This window comes from Chanodichthys erythropterus, chromosome 3 (genome assembly GCF_024489055.1).
Source record: "Chanodichthys erythropterus isolate Z2021 chromosome 3, ASM2448905v1, whole genome shotgun sequence".
Classification (NCBI taxonomy): Eukaryota; Metazoa; Chordata; class Actinopteri; order Cypriniformes; family Xenocyprididae; genus Chanodichthys; species Chanodichthys erythropterus.
Window position 1 is genome coordinate 70,017,006 of NC_090223.1, and position 22,258 is coordinate 70,039,263.

At 37.4% G+C, this 22,258-nt stretch overlaps 3 protein-coding genes across 3 annotated transcripts in view; 1 reads left to right on the top strand and 2 right to left on the bottom strand.

Moving 5' to 3' along the window:
• LOC137014450 (piggyBac transposable element-derived protein 4-like) overlaps nucleotides 1-1,282 on the bottom strand; it is a 9,342-nt gene extending 8,060 nt beyond the window's left edge. Inside the window, exon 1 of the mRNA XM_067378773.1 lies at nucleotides 11-1,282. Within this exon, the coding sequence (XP_067234874.1) occupies nucleotides 11-1,282 (1,272 nt within the window). The remainder of the gene's footprint in view (nucleotides 1-10) is intronic.
• LOC137005681 (uncharacterized) overlaps nucleotides 1-22,258 on the top strand; it is a 1,355,627-nt gene that overhangs the window by 364,382 nt on the left and 968,987 nt on the right. The window lies entirely within an intron of this gene.
• LOC137014461 (galectin-9-like) lies at nucleotides 4,332-16,799 on the bottom strand. The gene is made up of 8 exons (XM_067378780.1): nucleotides 16,348-16,799; nucleotides 11,105-11,193; nucleotides 10,697-10,892; nucleotides 10,475-10,594; nucleotides 7,744-7,773; nucleotides 7,366-7,454; nucleotides 4,850-5,006; nucleotides 4,332-4,553 (listed from the first exon to the last, which is right to left on the bottom strand). The coding sequence occupies exons 1-8, from the start codon at nucleotides 16,381-16,383 to the stop codon at nucleotides 4,332-4,334; spliced, it is 939 nt and encodes a 312-aa protein (XP_067234881.1). The 5' UTR covers nucleotides 16,384-16,799.

A 22,258-nucleotide genomic window follows, 5' to 3' on the forward strand; every position in this document is an offset into this window, starting at 1 on the left:
TAGCACATACCTTGTCTAGATTGTCCACTCCACCTTTGGTAGAGTTGTAGTCCAGAATCATTGTTGGTTTTCTGTCCTCACGTTCACTGATTGCTGCATCCTTGTGTGCAGTGCTCATTAGAATCACGTTCTTTCTCTTTTTTGGGCAGTACGACACGATGGTGTGTGTTTCGGTGAAAGCAAACAAAGATGAAAAACAAGTCCTGTTTTTTTTCGTCACCAATGCACTTGGGAGCTCCGGCTTGTTTTTTCGCACAGTTCCTATCATCCTTACTTTTCGCTGCAAGAGCTCTGTGCCAAGACCATATGAGGTGAAAAAATTGTCACACGTGACAATGTGCCCCTCAAGATCACGTATCAATTCAAGCACCACGCGTTTACCCAGGTTTCGCTCGTGTTGTGTTCCTGGGGGTTTGCCCGTGTACACCTGCATATTGTAGCTGTAGCTGCTTTTTGCATCACAGGCTGCCCAGATTTTGAGACCGTATTTGGCCGGTTTGCTCGGCATATACTGCTTAAATGGGCATCGGCCCCTGAACCCAATCAAGCATTCATCTACAGTTACGTTCATGTCAGGATTATACATCATGGGAAGCCTTTCTACCCATTTTTCCCACAGTTCACGGATGGGTGCCAGCTTGTCTGTTTCCCTTCTTGCAGCTCTTGTTGATTTGTCATCAAAACGGACCACACTTGACAATCTCTCAAAATCTTTCAATGGCATGTTAGCCCGAAAAATTGCTCTCCCCATTTCACCATGCCACAGGCTTCGTGTTGCCTCATCATGGGATTTAAAAACTCCAGCAAGGATGAGAAGACCAATAAAAGCTTCCATTGTCATCCAGTCAATGTCACTCCACTGATCACGAAACACTCGACGCCCCTCTAAATTCGTCATTCTAACTAGAATGTTCTGGATTGATCTTGGAAAATACAACTCAAATGTTGATTTTATGTCTTCAGCTCTTGAACAGGCATACCTTGTAGGACCAGGTGTCTTTCTGATGATCTCCTCTGCTCGTGCTCTTCCTGGTGTTTGTGGTGAAGGAGACAAGCTCCAAAGTATTTCCCCATTTTTAGAGAGAAAATTTGGATCTTCCTCAGGGGATTCCTCCTCTGAATCCTCATCTGAATTCTGCTCCTCTGTGATTTCAAAATGAGGGTCAGCCTCTGTACAGTCTTCCTCTGCATCAGAAGTGTCATCTGGTTCTCTACTTTCTTCATTTTCACTTGAGTGAAGCAAGTAATCCAGTGTCTCTTGAGCAGTGTATCTTCTTGCCATTTTGCTGAAGAATGAACTGAGGCCAGGTCTTCACTGTTTTTGGTGTTATAAAACAAATTCTCTGATTGGCCTAGTGGTTACTGGGGGAGAATATTTGATCATTTGATCTTATAGTAGCCGTGGCAGCAGGCAGGGAGAAAGGTGATTGTTTTATAAACAAATACTGTGATTGGCCTGGAGAGTGTTTGTTTGTTTGTGTGTGTCTCTCTCTCTCTCTCTCTCTCTGTCTCTCTCTCTCTCTCTCTCTCTCTCTCTCTGTGTGTGTGTGTAAGAGAGAGAATGAGTCTCTTTTGGATTTTTTTATTTATGATTTATTGATTTTATTATTTCAATAAATGCAGTCATACTTTGCATTTGTGTGTGTGTGAGCGCAAGATTTTTTTTAATTTTGGGGTTTTATTTCACATATTCTCACAATTTGGTCTGTTGTAGTATTAGCTCATTTGTGTGTGTGCGTGCGAGTGTGTGTGAGAGAGACTTTTCATTTTTGGATTTTATTTCACATAATCTCACAATTTGGTCTGTTGTAGTATTACTAGCTCATTTGTGTGTGTGTGTGCGAGTGTGTGTGTGAGAGACTTTTCAGTTTTGGATTTTATTTCACAAATTCTCACAATTTGCTCTGCAGTGTTACTAGCTCAATTCTGTGTGTGTGTGTGTGTGTGTGTGTGTGTGTGTGTGTGTGTGTGTGTGTGCGTGTGTGTGTGTGCGTGTGTGCGTGTGTGTGTGTGCGTGTGTGTGTGTGTGTGTGTGTGTGTGCGTGTGTGTGTGCGTGTGTGTGTGCGTGTGTGTGTGACTTTTCATTTTTGGATTTTATTTCACAAATCTCACAATTTGCATTGTTGCAGTGTTACTAGCTCATTTCTGTGTGTGTGTGTGTGTGTGTGTGCGTGTCTGTGTGTGAGAGAGAACCTCTTTTGTATTATTTCTTTCATTTATTGATTTTATTTTACATATTCTCAATTTTCTCTGTTGCAGTATTACCAGCTCATTTCTGTGTGTGTGTGTGTGTGTGTGTGTGTGTGTGTGTGTGTGTGTGTGTGAGTATTTGGTTGATAGGGTGTGTATGTGTGAGTGGTTGATAGGTGTTCTGGGTGAACACACACAGACATTCCCATCACTGTTAAAAGATTATTTTACTTTCAAATGAAAATTATCACAAGCTTTACTCACCCTCAAGCCATCTCTTCTTTCTGATTAACACAGTCAGACTTATATTAATATATATTCTCCTGACACATCCAAGCTTTATAATGGCAGTGATCGGGGGTCACGAGTATGAGCTGAATAAAGTGCTTCCATCCACATCCCTCCTCCATCCATCATAAACATATTCCACATGGCTCTGGGGGTTAATAAAGGCCTTCTAAAGCGAAGTGATGTGTTTGTGTAAAAAAAATACCCATATTTTAACAAGTTATGAAGTAAAATATCTAGCTTCTGCCAGACCGCCTTCCGTATTTTGATTAGGGAAGGCGTAGCGTAAGCTTTTGAACTGCAAGAGTTTTACACTTTCTTCGTACATTGAATACGGAAGGCGGTATATGAATATGGAAACGCTATCTTCAGCTCATACTCAGTGATCCTGTTCACTGACATTATAAAGCTTGGATGTATCAGGATATTCAAATATCTCTGACTGTGTTCATCAGAAGGAAGAAAGTCATATACACCTAGGATGGCTTGAGAGTGAGTAAAGATTGGGCTAATTTTTTTTTATTTTATTTGAATATACAGTGAAAAACAACAATATTAATGAAACTCTACATTCCTTTTCATTTCTTTTTCCTATTAACAACTACTAAGGGTGGACACAAAAATGAACAGTCACAACCCTCAGTGAGCCCTAAACCCCCACCCACCCCCAAGGAGGAGAATAAAACTTAAGTACTTAAAAAAAAAAAAGAAAGAGAGAGGACAATTATACACATTTGAATGAAACAAAAAATAAACAAATAACTCCATAGAATAACTAAAAATATATATTACAAATCATCAAAGATAGGTGGTGTATTTTTGACAAAATTAAGTAGAGGACCCCAGTTTTTATAAAATTTTTCAATGGAACCTCTTAATGCAAACTTCATTTTTTCAATATATAGAAAAGACAACAAATCTTCTAACCATGAAAAAGGCAAAGGCAAGAACGTTAGCATAATTTTTTGTTATTATTTAAAACCGATGGGACCCCAAAAATAGCAATCAGAGGGCATGGTTCAAGGGAAATATTCAAAATTTTAGAAAAAGTATCAAAAAAGGAATACCAAAAATCCTCCAGCTTTGAACAAGAAAAAAAACATATGAGTATGATCAGCAGCAGCCAGAGAACACCTATTGCAAGTGGCATCCACACCCGGAAATAGCTTACTTAATTTGAGGTTTGTAAAATGGATTCTATGGAAAACCTTAAATTGAATCAGACTTAGTCTGGCGCAAGATGAAGAAGAGTTAACCCTGCCAGCAGCCAGTTCCCACCATTCCAAATCCAAACTACGTCCGAGTTCTTCTTCCCATTGATGTTTAAAACGAGAGGATGATGGCAAAACATAAGGAAGAATTAAATTGTATAAAACGGATATAGACCTCTGTTTCTGTATTAAGCACTTCTCATATAAAGAAGGTTCAGGCAAGTCTGGAAAAGAGGGACAATGGGAATTAACAAAGTTGCGTGCTTGAAAAAAACGAAACAAATTAGACTGTGGTATATTGAATTTTCCTGCAAGATCAGAAAAAGTTGCGAAAACTCCATCAATAAATAAATCAGAAAAATATACAAGGCCTTTGTTCCCTTTCGATACTTCACTCGTACTGCGTACGGGGAAAGGTCTCCTTTTTCCCCGTTACTGAAGCCTTTTTCAATAACGCAGTGTAACTGCATCGTCATTGGTTCACTCATAGACAAGTTGTTGAACCAATGACGGCGCGGCATAGCTGCGCGACCTATGGCGACAGAGCGCGCGAATATTCCCGCCGAAATGGGCGGGGCTTAGGGCTATATAAGCGGGCGTCTCGCCATAGGATTTCAGTTCTCTCTCCTTCAGCGACGACTTCACATCGCTCCTCGCTGATCTCCGGCTGAAGCCTTCGCCGCCTTGAAGAAGCTCGCCTGGAAAGAAGCTCTCGCCGCCGTCGAAGAGGCTCCCGCAGCGGACTGCTGAGCTCGCCGAGGAAGAAGCGCCGCCCGCCTCCCGCTTCCGGCCGCCTGCCAGCCCGTCTCCTGCCGCCATCCGGCGCGCCTAAAAGAGCGAATTTCCCGCGGTTTATTGCCGCTCTAAAAGAGCTTCCAACAGCAGTTTTCACCGCTCTAGCGGCCCTCGCCGCTCTAAAAGAGCCCCTCAAACGCCGTTTTCACGGCGGCGGCGTTGTTACAAATGCCGCGCCACTCGTGTGGCACATGCAGAGCCCCTCTGCATGATGACGACGGACACGGTGAGTGTGTCGGCTGCCTGGGCAGACCCCATGCAGAGGCAGCGCTCACTGGGACCTCGTGTTCTCACTGTGAGAACATGAGTCTCGCCTCTCTGCGCTCGCGGATCGCCTTCTTCAGTGAATGTAGCTTACACCTACCTGCATCAGTGCTCCTCTTTTATATGGCAAGAGCTCAGATCGTTCCTCTGCACCCCACTGCCCATCCTGATAAGTGTTGCGCACAACCACATTCTCATCAAAACGAGGACTGTAGGCAAACGCAATTCCATGTTTGTGCCGTAGACTAATCACTACTCTGTTGAACAAAGAAAATGAGAAGAGAATTATATATATATATATACTGCATATAGTGATCAGGTAAATTGTCATTATGACACTCCAACAGTAATAAAGAATAATATAGCTGCAAGCAGCAATTACGGGGCCAAGCACAAAAGCGGCACAAAAAGCCAGCCAACACGGCCGTGAACAATTAAAGACCTATTAAGATGATTTTAGGCAAAAGAGCTGAAAAATGATCAAAAATTATGATTTACTGGTTCATCACTTTCGGCCAATAGGTGGCGCTGTGACCAAATTAATGTGGTATGGTCAGAGTGAGGTGACAATGACATTTGCAAAGTTTGGTGTCAATATGTCAAAGCATTGTAGAGATACAGCTTCAAGAGTAATTTTTGCATCATATCTCAAATTCTTTGCTCCGGCATACGAAAACGGTTTGACTTATTGACTTGAAATCCATAACTTTTTGTCGGCACGGTCTGAAGATGATACGGTTCAATTTTGGTGAAAATCGGAGCAACGGTCTAGGAGGAGTTCGAAAAAGTGGGTTTTTAAAGAAAAACAATATGGCGGACAGGAAGTTCAGCTGACTATGGCAAATTTGATATCAATGTTCTCAGCATGACCCAAGGAATCTACTGAGACCAGTTTCATTACAATCGGTTAATATAGTCAAAAGTTATTAGCAAGGTGGCGCTGGTCCGAAACTTCTTAGGCTGCTTCAGGGCATTGTGCTGATGACCCATACCAAGTTTCATAACGATACGCTATTGCGTTCATAAAATACAGCATTTTAGCACAAAATTCAAAATGGCCGACAGCCAAAATGTCCGATATGGGAAAATTGGATATCATTCGACTCTGCATGATGCCCCGAATCTAACGAGACCAAATTTATGATTTTTGAAGAAACCCATCAAAAGTTATAAGCAAAAATGACCATTTTTCATATCTCTGCACCAGTAGGTGGCGCTGCGCCGAAACACTGCATGGTACCTCAGGTCATGCTTGTGATGACAGGTACCAAGTTTGGTCTGAATACGATAAAGCATTGCGGAGATACAGCCTCACTTCTGTTTTCGCAAGCACTAGGTACAATTCGTTTGCGAGTTTTTTGAAAACGGTTTGAGGAATCGACTTGAATTCCATAACTTTTTGTCAGCATAGTCTGAAGATGATCTGGTTCAATTTTCGTGAAAATCGGAGTAACGGCCTAGGAGGAGTTCGAAAAAGTATGTTTTTCAGAAAATTCAAAATGGCGGAAAAATTTTCATGACGGAAAATGACGTCATAGGGTGCAATCGATTCGGCTTGAGCCAAGGAATCAGAGGAAAAAAGTTTTCAAAATTCAAATTTTGTTTCTAGCCCTTATGGTTCAAAAGTTATTAACATAAATATAAGTGCAACTTTGGACAGCTGGTGGCACTAGAGGGAATGAGTTAGAGACTCCAAATTTGCTATGGACATAGTTCAGACTGTCCTCTAACTGTGTGCAAAATTTCACAACTTTCCCGCAAATGGTTCTATGGGTTGCCATAGACTTCAAGAGCGGAAGAAGAAGAATAATAAAAAAATAAATAAAAAAAAAAGAACGCCAACAATAACAATAGGTGCCTCCACACCTTCGGTGCTTGGCCCCTAATTACAACCATTTTAAAACAGCAGATTTATCCTAATCAACGAACCTCCCAGAATATGTAAACATACAAAGTATGTTGTACTGACAAATGCTTAGTTAGTATAGTTCACTTACACTACATTTTTAGTTATTAAAAATAACTGGAGGGAGTACTTGATAATTTACTTTAAATAAAATGTAATTGTTACCGTGGTTGTGTTTTGTATGCTGAATGTTTAAGTCTCAAGTGTGACTCAAGCATGATCAATTACAAAATAGTATCACAAATATGGAAGAATTATATCAATTCACTTTTAAAAGCAACCTGCTTGTTACATCTTTCTTTGAAACCAAAGTTCCAAGTGCCCAACCAAAGGGAACACTGATCCCCATAATAGTGAGTTCAAACAAAAACCTTTTAGGAAAATCAACATCTATTTATGAAGTCAATTTATGTGATGTTCTCTCAAATTTTTCAGTTGTGTTGACAATTCAACATTCAAGAATATGTTAACAGTTCCACGCTGAGCACAGAACACAACTGTACAGCACAAACGGTTTCCTAACAAATCCTGCAGTATCCACATTTTGTTGAGAAACAGGAAGTAGAATCTTATTTGAACGTTATTTGAATGTTATCCTCTCAACCTGCTCAACATTTTGAGTGTCACAGAGTGATCTGAGGTCACTGTGATTATCGCACGATCTCAAGTGTGGACTGGGATTATATGCCAGAGAAGTGACATTGTCAAACCTATTTGCTTGGGGACTGATGACTCCGTGGATGATGATGACTTTGCCAGGCTGAAGTCCACCAGGGATGACGCTTTTGTACGGCACCATCTGATTGTTTGTCAAAATAATTAAAGATATTTATATTAATATTTATATGTGTATAGAATATTAACTATTTAATCCCTTTCCAAACTTTAAGTCAAATCCACTTTGAATAATCCTTAAAGAAATCATTGTATAGTTTCACTGTAGTGCACTGATAAAATAAATGTTTTTTACTACCAGTACTAGTGCTGGTTTAAACCACAAGCATTCCTCGTTGTCTTATGATGATTTATGTCACCCAGAGTTAATATTAGAGATTTATATAGTCTGTAAAACATTTCCGATGACTTACAAAAGATCCTGAACATGCAGCATGAGGCGGCTGTGAACAAAAGGAGAAAAACGCAGGTAAGTACATTTGTTTTTAAAGGGGAGGTATAATGCTATTTCATGCATTCTGACTTATTTACACTGTTGAAGAGTTGGATTCTCATGCTAAACATGACCAAAGTTTCAAAACACGAGTTGGACATATGATGGAGTATTTCTGTGCCAAATCCACTACTTCTGGTTTCGGTAAAAAATTGAGAGAGATTTTTTCAAGTGTGTCCTGTATGACGTCAAAAGATAGAGGAATTCCTTGTACAGGCACTTCTCCATGATAAGCGCGCACACACACACATATCACCCACAGCAAGAGCACGCCCATCAACGGGTTTCGTTCGGGATACAGAATCCGAGAGATTTTTCAACAATGGCTGTGTCCCAATTCAGGGGCTGCATACATCAGCGGTCTCATTTAAGAAAAATAACCATTAGATTGCAACGTAAGAAAGAAATTACAATATTTTACACCTCACAATGAATATCAGTCAATTTTATTACTGTTACTTTTCTTAAATAAGACATCCTTGATGACGTATGCAGCCTTCAAGTGTGACCTCCGGAGGACGAAGCGTCCGAAATGAGACGCAGCTCCTGTCACCAAAGGAGTGTGTTTTTGGTTGTGAGGGAAAGATGACCTTTTTCAGCTTCGCAAAGAACTCAGCGTTAAGGGAACAGAGGATAAAGTTTGTTTTGCCAGGGCAGCAACGGATTTGTGCACGTATGTTTGTTTGTTCCCGGGATTTCGGTGATGAATGGTTTGTCCATCTTTTGTATTATAATGATGTTGCAGCTAACAGACATCTCGCAGAAGCTGTGAGCGCTCGTGACTCGTTAGCTCCGCCCACAGCACTAACGGCAGACACGCCTCCAGGGTCTCGGAAAGACTCGGTTTTAGCGCATCTATATTCATAAATATGATAAGAGATATGAAGGATGCATTGTTACTCTACATGTACTCAAGATTAACATGAGATTGGCAGAAACTGTGTGATATACCCCCCCTTTAATCTTGAGGTTCTTACACTGGAAGCAACAAACCAAATGTTTCAAATTCATTTGTCCTTCTTGTCAGTTCAACAATGTGTCTTAATGTCAAAAAAAGAGCGAGGCATCAGTTTACTATCGGGGATTTATTGTCACATCACATCCAGTGTAGACAGCATGACTGATTGTAATGGGTTCAGTTTTCTTTTGTCAGCTCGCGCCACTCACGTCCAGTGTAGACACGGTGTTACAGTGTGTTTGTAATAAATGTCAAACAGCGTTTCACAAGAGGGCTCCGAGCTCGGTATTTGGCCCGAACCCAAAGTACTTCCCCTGTATTTCTGGTTAGGAAAGTAACCAGGCAAGTGTGAGGAGATGGAGAGTGGTGGAGGGATGCTAAAAAACTGTTGAGGAATATGTGCGAGTCAAATTATATGGGTATGTTTGGCATATGTCTTCCCCAGTGTTTTAAGTGGAAAAATGGTGCTCCCATACTCCCAATGCTCAGTTCAAAACGTATTCCTGAAAGGGTTAGTTCACCCAAAGCAGAAAATTCTGTCATTTATTACTCACCCTCATGCCGTTCCACACCCGTAAGACCTTCGTTCATCTTCAGAACACAAATTAAGATATTTTGGTTGAAATCCGATGGCTCCGTGAGGCCTTCATAGGGAGCAATGACATTTCCTCTCTCAAGATCCATTAATGTACTAAAAACATATTTAAATCAGTTCATGTGCGTACAGTGGTTCAATATTAATATTATAAACCGAGAATATTTTTGATGCGCCAAAAAAACAAAATAACGTCTTATATAGTGATGGTCGATTTCAAAACACTGCTTCAGGAAGGTTCGGAGCATAAATGAATCAGTGTGTTGAATCCGGAGTTCAGAGCGCCAAAGTCACGTGATTTCAGCAGCTTGGCGCACCAAAAAGATTCTCCTCGCTTTATAATATTAATATTGAACCACTGTACTCACATGAACTGATTTAAATATGTTTTTAGTACATTAATGGATCTTGAGAGAGGAAATGTCATTGCTCCCTATGGAGGCCCCACGGAGCCATCGGATTTTAACTAAAATATCTTAATTTGTGTTCTGAAGATTAATGAAGGTCTTACAGGTGTGGAACGACATGAGGGTGAGTAATAAATGACAGAATTTTTATTTTTGGGTGAACTAACCCTTTAAGAAGGGAGGGCACGGCAGGCTTCTGTACATGCAACTTGTCGGAAGTGCCGGTATGCAAGGAAAACTGGTGGTACGCTAAAGGTAAAAATAGGGAAAGAGATATGTCTTTCCCAGTGCTTGAAGTGGAAACTTCTGATGCTGAGACTTTTCCTTAAGTCTTTCCTTTAGATCTGTTTTCCCTCACAATCTAAAGATAAGTGATTTACAGATGCTAAGTTGTCTAAAGGTGTGAATGTGTGTTTTACTGCCTATGGATGGATCCGTGGCTGAGTTTTTTTTTTTTTTTTAAACATTGTACAGAGGTTCCATGAATGTCTATATTGGACACGCAAAAGATAAGATATAAACGTGCCAAATTAAATGGAAATATTTCTCATTTCAGTAATGCGTATGAATGAATTTCACTAAGGTTGATCAATGTTTTTCATTTCATTAATGTTTATAAGAGACATTTCAATAATTATGGCCTATATGGTCCCTCACAATAAAATGTGTTTGTTTTTTTTTTTGTTCTCACCGCAACACGCTGGAAGGCAACTAAACTCAGTTCCACCTTTCCAACAATGCGGAATGTGTCCGCCCAAGAGAATGGCATACGGTGCTCGAACTCCGAAAAGGGTTTCCCATTGGTACTTATCTAAAGCCAGAAACACAGTAATTTTTATTGTAAAAAAAGGCATGTAGTGATGGATGATAGAGTATTTAACTAAAAACAAACTATTATCTGACAGAAAAGCACCTTGTAAGATCCCTGGGTGACGAAGATCTGCATCGCAAATGTCTGGCCTCTTGGGAAGGGAGTTTGGGACTTGTTTTCCTCTGAGCCCCAGATACCTTTCTGAAGGGTGTTGTGCACTACGAGCCCAGACCCTCCATCATAGCGAGGGTTAAAGTGCAGAACATGATCAGACCCATACAAGAAGTCCACATCAAATCTAGAGAAAATGTGTTAGAATAAGAAATAACAAAAGAATATAGTTTATGGTGACTGTATTTTCAAAATACATTGCAGTAGGAAAAAATATGTTGCATTTGTTACTTTGACTTTTTAAGAAATGGCAATTACATAAAGTGTAAAACTGTAATTGTAAAACTATGGTTGATGAGATAAAGCACAATCATATCAGTTTATGAGTCTGTTACTCACCTGTTGGCATCTGGCAAAACTCGGCCACATACAGTAATAATCATTCCATCCTTCAGTCCTCCCTGGATCGGAGTAGTGAATGGGACACTCTAAAAAGATTTTATATCAGACATTCCATAAAATGTGTGTTTGTACATCTTGATGCACTTGTACTACTTGCAGTATTTTTATTCTGTGATTATTAATGAGAATAAGATCCATGGTCAAGCTGGTAATGCTGTTTGTGGAGTTCTTTAATCCTTTGCTAAGATCTTAAAATATTTTATGTCTTTTATCTTCAGCTGATTTAATCTAAGGCTGCGGCTGAAGTCAGATGTAGTTCTTTTGTTTCTGCTTGTCTCTTCTTTTTTCTCTTCTTGTTTCTTTTTCCTTCAGTGATTCTGCTTGTTAACAGCAGGTGTTCATCACTAATGCTCAATCATCACTTAATTGTCTCATTAACTTCAACACTGCTTCAGTGTTACTCTAACACTCTGTAGATGGGACAACATCCTACACTTAACAGCGTTGATTTAGCCAGTGTTGGTTTGCTCTGAAGGAAATACTATCGTAATTTTACGTAAAATATTTTTTTTTATGGTCATTTTCTTTTATTTTAAATTATACTCAAAAATCTGTAAAATTACTTACAATGTATGTAAATTAACAACTACAACTACATTAACAATTACATTATTTTTTCTGTTTTCTTAAATTACAAACAAACATATGTAAAATTACAAAAATAATCAGTAATTAAACCGTAACAAAACAGTTAAATTATAAAATGGTCAAATGAATAGCAGCCAAAAAACCTGTAGAATTAAAGTAAATTTATTAATTAAAATAAACCTAAAAAACACTGTTATTTTACAGGTATTTCCTGATTTTAATTCAAATGACTTGCAGCAACAGATCTCTCAAGATCTCAGCATCTTCAATTATCACAAACCAAACTTTATTTATTTCATCCTAAACTTCTTAATGAGAATTAAAAAAGGTTTAAATGTTGATGTCTTATTAAAAGAAAAAAAGTTTGATGTCACCATTATGGAGGAGAGCATTTGCTTTAGTTGAACACTTAACCTTTGACTCTGTGCAATTCTAATGCATGTTTGTTATAGCAAAAAATGCTGTAGAAACTCTGATCAGATGATTTTGGCTTCTCATTGATGATATAGTTGTCATGAAGTAGCCTGATTCACTGATATCACAATAATCAACATATGAATCTCAACAATGGTGACAATCAACAAAAAATTTTTGCGACTTTAGTAGCTTGTTTTGTGATTTTCAGAGTTGATCTGAATTATTTTTTTTAATTGTCACCATTGTTGAGATTCATACGCTAATTCTAGATGTCTCTGTAAGTCTGCATGATCTTGACAAAACATTTTCTGCATAATGATTTAATAAAATTGTTTATAGTATCACATCACTGGAATAGTATTGGCATGTGAAACTACAACTAATATTAAACAATTTAGTCAGAGATCAGACTCTGATATCAGTGAATCAGACTACTTCATGATGACTAAATCATCACTTAAAAAGTTGACCAACATCATCTGATCAGAGTTTCTCTTGCCCTTTTTTTGTTGTTGTTTTTTTGCTGCTATAACAAACATGTATCAAACACACAGTTAAAGCAGCCAGAGAAATACTAAAGTTAAAGAATCAAGGGTCAAAAGCCCAACTAAAGCAAGTCAGAATGGTGACTTCAAACTTATAATTAAACATCAACATCTAAACCTCTGTTAATTCTCTATAAAAACTTCAGTATGAAATAAATAAAGTCTGGATTGTAATAAGCAAAGATGCTGGGATCTTGAGAGATCTGTTAGTGTTTCATGTTCTCTTGGGTTTCTGTATTGTGTGTTTTGTGGGTCACCATTGTGCTGAAGAGTAGAGCCTGTGCTTCAGTCCAGGATGAGCCAGAAAACATCATTGTTATGCTGCATGTTGTTTTATTTCAGAGGCAGTAACATATACTGCAGTTACTTTCATTCATGTGTGTTATTTCTGATTAAATGCAAGAGATTCACAGTTTTGTTAGCATGGATATATAGTGTTTTTTCTGTAAGAGTGTTTTGCACTTTATTTGAATTAAGATATTTACATTTATTTTACAGAGTTTGTTTGGCAGCTGTTGCTGAAAGTCATTTGACCTTTTTTTTAAGATTATGTTTTGCAGCTAAGGTGTTTTATTGTAATAATTCATTGAATACATGTAAAACAACTGTTTTTCTGTAAGAAAATTTCTGTTAAAGTATTTTTGCACTTTATTTAAATTAGAATATTTTACTTTAATTGTAAGGTTTTGTTTGGCAGCCATAGCTGACAGTCATTGACCATTTTTTATGATTTATTTTTTTACAGTGTGCTCCAATACCTGTCAGGTATTGTCAGTTATGTTTCTGTTCCTTTGTTTTGTATAATTTGGTTTTATTGATATTAAAGTTAATCTTCATTTGGATTCTGCCTTCCCTTATCTCTGAGTTCAACCTTGTGTCTTTAACAAAATATTCTTTACAACCAATCATAAAACAATTCAGTGAGTTCACATCAGAGTGCTGAAAACATGGAAGATAAAATAACAAATGAGTTTCTCTTTCAGACTGAAAGAGTTTCACATGGATATGGCTGAACTTGAGTTTCATGTCTGTGTAGGGTCTGCACAGTCTCAAGGATGAGCAGGTCCCACCATAAACTGTGTTTAAGCCTCAATTCACGGAACTTTGGTTTGTAAATCTTACATCGATTCCGGCCCGGCAGACACTAATGGATCACGAGACCTTCTTTTTATGAATATTTCGATAAGTCCCAAACCTCTCCTCTGTGACTTCAAAGGAGATGCGAACGCCACGGATCGGGTTTCGAAAGACAGGCCCGAATTCCAAACGGTCATAAAAAGAGAAAATACACGCACGCACCCACAGACACACACACACACACATACAAAGACTGTATACACAAATATTATACCTGCAAATATGAATGTACCTGCCATTGTAGTGCTCGCTGCATGTATGTGTTACTAGTGTAGAATCGTAGAATTGACTGTAGTAGGTTAGTTTTCATGTTAAACGATAGTAATAGAGTGTAAAGTGTATCTTCTTTATATGACGAGAGACACCTGTCGAGTTTGATCTCTCCGTAAAGCTGTGAATCAGAGCTATTCACTCATGTACGTTACATTTCTGCCAAATGCATCGTTCAATGTTTAATAATACTATGAAGGAAATACACTGATTCAACATACCATAAATTTATTCGGGAGACAGGACAAAGGAATGTGGAAACCCGCCAAATCGCAACGCTAGCATTGGAGGAGGTTATCAAGAAGGCGTTCTGGTCTGTTGTCTTTAAAACACCATGACACGCGTCTTTTGGTGGCACAAGTTTTCTGCACGAGTTCCTGCCGTCAAGACGGCCTCTCTTCTTTATTTTCCGGTCATATTATAACAGTTAAACCTTCGTTTGAAACTTCGCCGAAACAACCTCCGGAAGAAGAAGCAACTATCAAACCGAGCGCTCCGAAACTCCAAGCACCCTGACTAACCTATGCAAGTATAACGTCTTTACGATCTTAAATACTGAGTTTCCTTTTGGCTCTTAAAGGTGAACTGTTGCAATTTGACCTGCTTTGATCATCTCTTTCGTTTCTGCCTTTCCCTCTACTTTGTATGTATTTGTATTTACTTGTGTCCATTTAGCCGTATAACCTGTGTATTACCCGTTTCGTATATTAAACTCATTTTATCCATGCTTTTTGTTCACTTGCTCATTTTAGCAACGACCGAGTCACTTTAACGTTCTGATTCTAATATCCTTGCTCTATATTTGAAGGCTATGATAGAAAGTTAGTCTCCCGGCCCGAGAATAACATTTCTGTCGTGATAATCTGTGGATAATTTTCCGTTTCGGTGGACGAACTGATAGTTTTCCACATAATTATTCAACCAGAACTAATCATATATGTGATTGATTATAATTCGTTGTAGTTAATTCACCATATATGTTTAATTCCCCGTTGGGTCGATATATGAACGTCATAAAGCTTTCTGAATTATGATATTCATATTTCATCCATAAATTGATTAATAACTGTACGCAAAATAAACATCCACATAATGTCCACTGTAGTTATTTAGATTTTTTTGTATATTGATTCCTCATCTGAGGCTTAAATTTGAATCAATATATATATATATATAGTTGCAAGAAAAGTAAGTGAACCACTTGCAGAATCTGTGAAAATGTGAATAATTTTAATAAAATAAGAGAGATCATACAAAATGCATGTTATTTTTTATTTAGTACTGTCCTGAGTAAGATATTTTACATAAAAGATGTTTGCCTTTAGTTCGAGACAAAACAATAGCTGAACTAATTAAAATAACCCCATTCATAAGTATGTGAAGCATTGATTCTCAATACTGTGTGTGGTTCCCTGATGATCCATGACTGTTTTTGTGTTTTGTGATGGTTGTTCATGAGTCTCTTGTTTGTCCTGAGCAGTTAAACTGAGCTCTGTTCTTCAAAAAAAATATCCAGCTCCTGCAGATTCTTCAGTTTTTAAGGATCTTCTGCATATTTGAACCCTTTCCAGCAGTGAGATCTGTGTTTTCATACTGAGGACAACTGAGGGACTCAAACTCAACTATTAAAAAAGGTTCAAACATTCACTGATGCTCCAGAAGGAAACACGATGCATTAAGAGTGGGGTGAACACTTGAATTTATAGATCAAGGTAAATTGCACTTAATTTTTCTGCCGGGAAACATGCAAGTATCTTTCTGTTGGTTCTGAAGGGCAGTACTAAATGAAAAACAATGATATTTAGACAAAATAAGAAAAATTGGGACATCTTCATCCTGTTCAAAAGTTTTCAACCCCCGACTCAATGCATCGTGTTTCCTTCTTGAGCATCAGTGAATGTTTGAACCTTTTTTAATAGTTGAGTTTGAGTCCCTCAGTTGTTCTCAGTGTGAAAAGATGGATCTCAAAATCATTTAGTCACTGCTGGAAAGGGTTCAAATATGCAAAAATGCTTGAAAACTGATGAATCTGCAGGACCTGGAGGAATTTTCTGAAGAACAGAGCTCAGTTTAACTGCTCAGGACAAAGAGACTCATGAACAACCATCATAAAACATAAAAACAGTTGTGGATCATCCATCAAATTATCAAATATATATTTGTTTCATAATGGTATATTAATTTGTGTCCAAAAAAAATAAAATAAAACAGTTGGTGACTTACCGGGTTGAAAAACGGCAGTTGTTGATGCAGAGCCATTTTGACAGATTTTGATCTCTTCCAAATCCTTAAATTTATCAAGACAGACCACCACTTATAAAATATGTAAAAATATCTATCTCCAGTGTAGCTGTGGTTGACTGAAGCTCCACTTTCAGGATTCAGTTTCTCTATCTGAGTTAATATTTAACCACTGTGTTTAAATTGCATGGCCCAAGAACTATGAAGTTCATTCACATAGAGTATTAATGTAAAAACCACAGGCCAACGAAAGAATCCAGTCAAACAAGGGAAAGGATTCCTGCCTATAATTTATATCCTGTGCTTCAGGATGATTTCTCTTAAATTATTTGATTTAGATCAAATAGACATTGGTGCTGTTTGATTGATTTCAGTGATAATCAATTGTGTCTGTTACAAAATAATAAGTTAGACCAGATTTTTGGGAGAGAACAAATTTGACTTACTGTCATCTGAAGAATAACACAAACCTTAATTTAGAAATTAAAGTGCAAATCAACAAAAAAAGTGCAAAAATCTATTATATTTTCAGAATTACAGAACAGTTTCAAAACCATCAAAGTCATCAATGACTGCATCAAATGACAAATTTTGAGAAGCATCATTATTGATGACAGCAAGTCCACCGAGACGCTCTTGGGCCATGGTAGATCTCAAGTATGTTTTTTCCTTATTACAACAAAGAGAAATATGAGAAATATGGAATGCCTGAAATAGTCTAACAGACAACAAAGGCAACAAAATAAAGGCTTCATATTGTAATTTATTTGTAGATGTTAGCCAGCAAGCTAGCTAGTTAATATAATTAGCATACCCATTTAATTTTTTTCTATTTTGTGCATACAGTGGAAAATGGCATACTTAAATGATTTTAAATCATGAATGCTAGATTATAGTCCTAGTCCTGGTCTTTTTCAAAAGACATTTAGTGCACTTTTTTGTGAATTAAAAGCAAGCAGTAATGTAACTGAAATTAAAACATTACTTACATTTATTTTAAAGAAAATAAAGTAAAATTAAATAAGCAGTTAACCACAGTGTCAGTGTTGCCAGTTAAGATGGTCTAAAAAGGCTATTTAAAAAAAAATGCATAAACATCATGGGCTGATCCAATGATTAACTTGTGATTCTTACCTCTATATTGCTCTTTTTTTCCCAATAGGGTTTGGGACCTTGGTCGTTCGGACTTGGCAAGTTTGACTCAGGAGAACAGACTCGTGAGGACGCGACTCCAGTGATTCTGCAAATGGCACAGCAGCGTACTTGATATACGTCTCTCAGCTCACTCCGGCTTCTCCAGTTATCTCTGTATGTAAATTTTAGCCAACAATAAAACCAAATGTGTTATAAAACACCACTCTCCCTCTTTTCATTTTATTTAAAAAACAAACATATTAATAGCCTCACAAATGTGGTTCAGGCAACACGTTCATTGATTATCTTCAATGTCTGCATACATAGACTATATATTTATAACAAAATGAAATATTAAACAACCCTGCCTCTTTTCGTTTACATTTCAAAAATATTAAACATATTAATACATGTGCATACTCTGATTATCTTCACTGTAATAAAATGAAATATAAAACACAACTTTTTTTTTTGTTTGTTTGTTTTTTGGTTAAATGTCAGTTTTAATGATCAATATTCATATAAAAGGTATAAGAATATACAATAAGAAATAAAGCAAACAATTCAGTCAAGCGTACAAAATCAACATTTTAGTAGGATACAAAGGAAAAGTTAAATAGCTATATATAAAGCTATGAAACGTCACTTAGCCTTCAGCTAAAACGATTTGCCAAGGAACAAATTATAGATTAATGAGACCAAAGATCGCCCGTTAGATATACAAAAGACAAATTATGTCATGTTTAACCACTACAGAGACATCTGAGCCAGCGGCAAACATCCGAAGGATTAGCCGAGGTACAGCTGCTCTCGGCTGGGTACATGAGCGCTGAACGCCCGGTGATCGTCTGGATCTCACAACTCTGAAAACGTCAGATCAAATTTTCAGAAAGGCTCTATCTTTATCAATAAACCACAAATTTGAGCTCTAAACCAGTACATTCTTGCCTGAAAAACTTTTAAAACTATATCAGTAATATGTTTAAAGGGGCTCTATGTAGGAATGACACCCAATGGTCGAAATAGGTACTGCAGTCCAAATTCAAAATATTGTTTGCCCCTTCCTTCCTTCAAAGACGCGGGTGGCCAGCAGCTTGAAAACACGCAACAAGAGGGAGTGTAACTGACAATGAAAGTTGAGGAGACTTACACACTGTAAGCTGATGAGTTGATTTATGTGTGTTTTAATATGCTGTTGTTCATAGAGATTTTTTGATGGATTCAGAGGCTTTTTAGGTCAAGTAGAATCTGCGATTCCCTGACCCAGTTTGTTTACTGGTTTCCATGGCTACAATACGCAGTGTTTTCCGCCAACTGGTAACCTGTGATGTCGAAAAACTATTGGATAAACTGCAGCACACAGTTTCACACAGACCAAAATAAAGACAGATATTCCGACACGGAACACACATTTCAAAGTAGAATATCTGGCTGTAGCATTGTGTTTCTGAGGAACAAGTAGGTGAACTTAGCATGTTTTCTAAATATCTGCAAACATATTGGGTTATTTTTATGCTTTATTAAAGTAAAAAAAATTACATATAGCTCCTTTAAATTACGCGGGTTACCTGGCTGTGTCAAGTCCGCACAAGCAAAGAGTACAGAACCCAAAAGGCGACACTCTGATTATTTTTGAGCAACAGCCACTAGATGGCGCTCCGGTAGCACGGCCGCCATTATGGGGTGAAAATACTAACTGGACCTTCATATTTTACGCTCCCAAAATCGGTGAATTTCACTGACAAATCAGAAGTGCAATAGAACAGTTTTTTAAATTAAGTCACCAGTAAATTGTATGATCCTACAGTAAATGTTGTATTGTCTTATATATGTTTTATTTTACCAGTTGTGGAATCCAACCATTCATCCATCTGAGGTAACGTAGTTAGCCTACCTTGCTGATCTCTTGCACAGTAATGGGAGCATCAATTGCTTCAGAATCCATAATGTTAGTCTGACATAAATGAATGTCTTTTAAATATGCATCTATCTCTTCAATATCTAATTCTTCTTTATTTTCTGAATATAGCCCTTTATAAAATGAAGCAAAAGCATCAGCTATTTCCTTTGGTTTAAAAATTAAAAATGAGTCCTTAGTCCTTATTTTTTGCACCGTGTTAAGCCTCCTTTTTTTTTCTGAGCTGGAATGCAAGTAGCTTACTTGCCCTAGAACCATACTCATAGAAACTTTGTTTTAGAAATCTTAAGTTCCCTCCACTTGGTCAGTGAGCAGTTCACCCAATTCTCTTCTTACAAATTTTCTTTTCTAATTCAGTACGCTTAGCTATTTTTGTTTTCTTTAAAGCGGATGCGTAATCAATCAGGCTATCCCTCAAAACTGCTTTTGCTGCTTCCCAGAGGGTGACCGCCGATACATCTCCAGTGTTATTTGTATCTAGATAGTATTTAAACTCTGATTCAATGTATGTTTGAAATGCTGGATGTCCTAACAAAGAAGTGTTTAACTGCCAAAATTTCATAAGAGCATCCCCTTCCATATCCCATACTAGAGACATTGGCGCATGATCTGATAATGTAATGTTATGAATTTTACAGTCAGTAACTCTGTGCTTCATCTCCCGAAACAAAAAATAGTCTAGTCTAGAGTATGAGTTGTGTGGATGAGAGTAAAAAGTGAAATCTCTGTCCCTAGAATATAGGTGTCTCCAGATGTCAATCATCCCTACTTCCACACAGTTGTTCTTCCAGGCCTTACTCATTATAGAAAGGGGTTTATGCGAGAAGGGATTTCTATCTAGTGGGGATAACACACAATTGAAGTCACCTCCCATAAGCAGCAACCCTTGAGCCTTTTCATTAATAAAACTAAACATTTTATTCATAAACTTGGTATTTGTCTCATTGGGTGCATATACTGTATGTTAAACAATGATATCATAACCCCAGACAAAGTGCCATTAATTAGAATAAATCGCCCCTCATTGTCTGCATATTTTGAACTTACACTGAATTTTACTGATTTATGACACAATATTGCCACCCCCCTCCAACGTCCTGATGAGTGTGAGGGAAAAAATACCTGAGAAACCCATGATCTAGACAGTTTCTCTTGTTCATTATCTGAGAGATGTGTCTCCTGTAGAAAAACAATTTGGCTATTCATTTGTTTAAGCTGGTTAAAAATTGTCTTTGTCTTTATAGGGCTATGCAAACGCTTGACATTATAACTCACTATCTTAACCGTAGTCATAATACCATGCAAAAAATTGACGTGTCTTTGAGTTGCCAATTGTTAAGCAATTCAAAAGGAAATAAAACATCCCATCCACTGATACACAAAACACTTCGAACAACAATGAACAAATCCTAAGACAATAACTTCACTGAGGATTTCAGAAAGGATTTCCAGAGGAAGCTGTTGAAATAAAAACATACATATATTTATTTATAATTTTATATAAAAGTCATTAAGCATTATATAAACACTGACTACAGACAACCTTGTTTTAGACAAACCTGATAGATTGTTGTCACTACTTCATACTCTGAATAAGAAAAAAAAAAGTATATTATTTAATAATACTACTAATAAAATATTTATACAGTAGTGTGCAGAAGTCTTAGGCATGTTAGTATTTTCATACTGAAAAAATGGTTTAAGCCAGTTATTTATATCTTTTGCTGTAGTCAGTAGGAAATTTCAGTTTACATTTCCAAACATTCATTTAGCCATTAATTATAATAATCCAGTGAGATTTTTGTATGTACAAGGAGCCTGACAACAGCCAGTATGATCCACATGGAGATATTTTGCACTGAATATAAATATTTCTGTCTTATATGGTGAACAGAATCCACATTGGATCACAAACAGAAAATGAGTTGAGCTGAAATATTTTTAAATGCATTTGATGCTGATGTTAACTGATATCTGTATATGAAATGATCCACGGTGCTGGCCAATATAGTACTTGACCGTAATCCCTTCAATTTCATATCTGAACAACTATGTAAAAAAAATACCTCTGCATGTACACACATATGTAATTATTAGTTCTTAATGAATCTATGTCAGCTCGTCATTGACTGTTCTTTGTCTTATTCATCTTGTTCTGATCAAACTTCAACTGCTGTCCTGTGTCATTCTGATCTGACTATTTTAACTTAGGTGTTTGTCCCACCTCTTTGAGGAATTCTGACCAATCAGGTATCGTCTTTTGTTTCAAAGGTGGCTTTTCTCCTCCCCTTAACTTTCCTGCTCTTGGCAGAAAATTCAGAGAGTTTCATACAGATATCATTCAAGCCAAACTTTGAATTCTGAATAGAGATTTAAATTCATTCCAAGCAAGGCACATTTTCAATCAACCATTCAAATAAGTACAACAATTACATGAATTGTGAGTGATCTAAGCATAACTGGCCACAAGTATAATGTGTAGACATGATATACAATTATGCAGTTGAACGATGTTTGACAACAAGTTAGTTTAGAATTGTTTTGGAACAACTTGATAGAGTTTATTTGTAAAAACTGTCTTTTTTCTGTAGATTTTCAAGTCAGTTTCACTCTGAAGAAAAAGGCCTGCATTGTCTCTCTCTGTCTCTTTTGATCTCGAGATCAATTTTCTTGTGGCTCAAGTTGTGTTGTCTTTACACCCATTTGGTCTTCTACAAAATTGCTTAAGTTTGAAACCTCTTTCTCAGCCAGAGAAAAAATGACCTCAAACACAACCTATCCTCAGCTCCAACCACCACTGCACATTTTTCTTATCTCCCTCATCTAACACAGCTGGTTCAA

Bases quoted from the DNA above. Each gene is read 5' to 3' on its own strand.
- LOC137014461 (XM_067378780.1), bottom strand. From the start codon at position 16,383: ATGGCTCTGCATCAACAACTGCCGTTTTTCAACCCG. The intron at 11,194-16,347 runs GTAAGTCACCAA...AAATCTTTTTAG, and splicing joins AACTGCCGTTTTTCAACCCG to AGTGTCCCATTCACTACTCC. The intron at 4,554-4,849 runs GTAGGTGTAAGC...AAGCTCTTTTAG, and splicing joins AAAGAGGAGCACTGATGCAG to AGCGGCAATAAACCGCGGGA.